This window comes from Aptenodytes forsteri, unplaced genomic scaffold (assembly GCF_000699145.1).
Source record: "Aptenodytes forsteri isolate BGI_AS27 unplaced genomic scaffold, ASM69914v1 Scaffold116, whole genome shotgun sequence".
NCBI classification, from domain to species: domain Eukaryota; kingdom Metazoa; phylum Chordata; class Aves; order Sphenisciformes; family Spheniscidae; genus Aptenodytes; species Aptenodytes forsteri.
Window position 1 is genome coordinate 228,207 of NW_008795491.1, and position 2,786 is coordinate 230,992.

General features: G+C 41.2%; 1 protein-coding gene across 1 annotated transcript in view; it reads left to right on the plus strand.

Moving 5' to 3' along the window:
- The window catches only part of ATP6AP1L (ATPase H+ transporting accessory protein 1 like), a 24,295-nt gene that overhangs the window by 11,447 nt on the left and 10,062 nt on the right, over window positions 1–2,786 (plus strand). Inside the window, exons 4-5 of the mRNA XM_009281594.1 lie at window positions 591–652; window positions 2,410–2,651. Of these exons, the coding sequence (XP_009279869.1) occupies window positions 591–652; window positions 2,410–2,651 (304 nt within the window). The remainder of the gene's footprint in view (window positions 1–590; window positions 653–2,409; window positions 2,652–2,786) is intronic.

Sequence of the window (2,786 nt, forward strand, 5' to 3'; positions counted from 1 at the left end):
TTTTTTTTTTTTTTTTAAGCAAATGAAAACAGAGTTAAATGTTTGAAGGATGGAGCTGTGAGAGTGTCCATGAAATTATCTGTCATCTGTAAGACTTCATTCTCCTGGCAAGCAGTCAGGCCGTCAGGTTATTTGTCACAGCTTCCCATCTCTGGCCAGTGCAGGGAAAGAAATTCCTACCCATAGTTACACGCTTTTGCCATGCAATTCAACATACACCCTTCGACAACAGAGTTTGCTGTATGAAGAAAGAAGAAGCTTTTGTTACATGTGTTTGGGATGAGTAAATACATGTATAGGCTGAATCCTGTCATTTCTGGGCACTGGAGTTCTTCCCAGTAAGGGTGGCAAGATGTTCAATGAAAAGAAGAGGAACCTTGTTGTACGAGTAAGGTAAAGTAAACTAGAAAATGGATGTATTGAAGGCAGTATTTGCACCAGGCCAAATATTTTCCAAAACAAAATCAGGTATTCTGAAATACACATTTTGTGCAGGGATAATTACTGTTTGCATAAGAACGTGCAAGATTATGATTTTATAAATGATTGGATGTTTTCTTTGTAGGCTAATTACACACTTTCTTCTGCAGGTCGACGTTATGATGGTGGTGTGAAGCCAAAATTTAATGTAAATCAAGTAGCAGTTACACAGGTAATGTTTGAAGGAACTGGATCTGTGAAGTTTTTTCATAACACATTGAGATCTTTTAATTTGCTTTATTGAATTAAATAATATATTGTTTAAAAGAAATAGCCAACAAAACTGTCTAAATCATTGTGATGTGGTACTGATTCACAGCCTGCTGTACAGGATATCTTCTGCTTTTCTGAGAAGTCAGGTAGGACTTCAGTTGCCATCGCTGGTGCTGACTGACAGTGGGTTTAGGCACAGGGTCTTACTGAAAGAACCAAATCCTATCATCTGTATTCTGTACAATGCCATTTGACTGCTGCGGCCAGTATTTTGCTTATATCACTTGGTACTAAAAGAATAGCTGAGGCAAAACTGCTGATTGTTTAAATTTAGTGGGAGTTTTTCCTGAGTCCAGCCTGTAGGTCTTGTCAAAAACTGAGCATATAAGGCTTCCTTATCAAAAACCCTGCAAATGATGCAATCTAGTGTAAATAATCTGCTGATTAAATCTCTCTCATCTGTACTTCTGAGAAGACAGCCTTATCATTAATACAAATGGCAGTCATAGTCAACGTTTCTTGCTGGCTGTTGCATCACGTTTTCTGACAATGTTCTTACCTTGCTTTCAGCTTGTTGCTGTGAGTACTTACTAATTTTAATTGTAAAGCAGTCTTGTGCCATATGTAAGGTCAGGTATCAAAAGGGGTCTTTCAGGGTCTGAGCTGGGAGACGTGATTCTCTAATCTGAACAGAAAAAAAATAATCTCTCTTTAAGCCAAGACAAAGCTTTGAGGCTTAACTGCATCCCTTCTGGAGCCTCGTAAGATGCTGTTTATGACTGGGACTCAGAATACCTTTCTTGTTTGTACATGATTTGAACTTGCTTAATCATATGACATGCAAAACAGCCATGCAGACATTGTATATGTTATCATATTCAGATAGGACGTATGTGTAGATGGAGAAGAGTTGGTGTCTGGAAATTTTAGTTTGAAATATGGAAATGACAGTTAAATTTTGAAGTCCTTTCTGAGCCCTAACCCACTGTCTCAAATTATATTGCCTGACAGCCAAGTTGTCCTGCTTTTGCTATGAAATTTGCCTTAGAAGGGATAGCATTTTTCTAATGTCTACAGATAACATGGAAGCTGCAGTCCCCAGGTTTCAATCTTGCGAATGACTGATTTTGTAAAGGCAGGGATCCATACTTGAGCCATCCTATTCTGCAGTAGGCATTCTCCCAATTTTAAAGCCATCAGGAGCCAAACTGTCTGCAGGTAGATGTAGACTTGGACATTTCTTTCACCTGGACAGCTGCCCAGTTTGCTTTCAGCATGGTAGGCTGTGTCCTTGGCCCAAGCTGAGTCCTCTCTGGTGTGTTGAAGTAATTCTTACAGGTGTCCTAGAGAGTCTTCTGCTGGGGTGAGCACCTTGTGATTCTAGCTTTGCTTCAATTTTTTATATCGGGCAGCTCTATGGTGAGATGGGAGCATGCCAAGAATGTGGTTTGCCCCAGTGATACTACCCTAGTAGAATAAATATGACATATTGGCTCTCTGGCCAGTTGTGCTGGAGCTAGAGGTCTGTATGGTGCCATTCCCATGGTGGGAAGGGGTTAGCCAGAGATTTCTCTGCTTCCTCAGTTCAGTACTGCTGCGGCTGAGAACTGGCTCCACAGATGCTCTCCAAGTGCTGGCCTCATTTATTCTGGTAAGATGCAGAGTAACTCCTGAAATACACATCTTCTGATATTGATCTTTTATGTGGTCGATCAGGTTGTCAGCTACAACTTGAGCAGGAAGGAACAGTGGGGAAGAGCATCCTGGAGGCCGTTCACCCACAGCCACTACAGCCCTCTCAACGTCACGGTTAATGGCATTCCCTGCATTCTCTTCTGGGCCAAGAGGATCATGATTAAGTTTGAAAACCACACGCAGCTGGATTTGACGGAGAAGACATTTGGTGTCCATGCAACAGTGGATGTTGGAGATTCCAACTGCAGTGAAGACAATGCAATGTAAGGTGGCATTCTACTCTGCCAATGGAACTAGTGCCAGATTACAAGTCTAGTAAATAGAATCATAGAATCTCATTTAGGTTGGAAAAGACCTTTAAGGTCATCAAGTCCAACCGTTAACCTAGCACTGCCAAG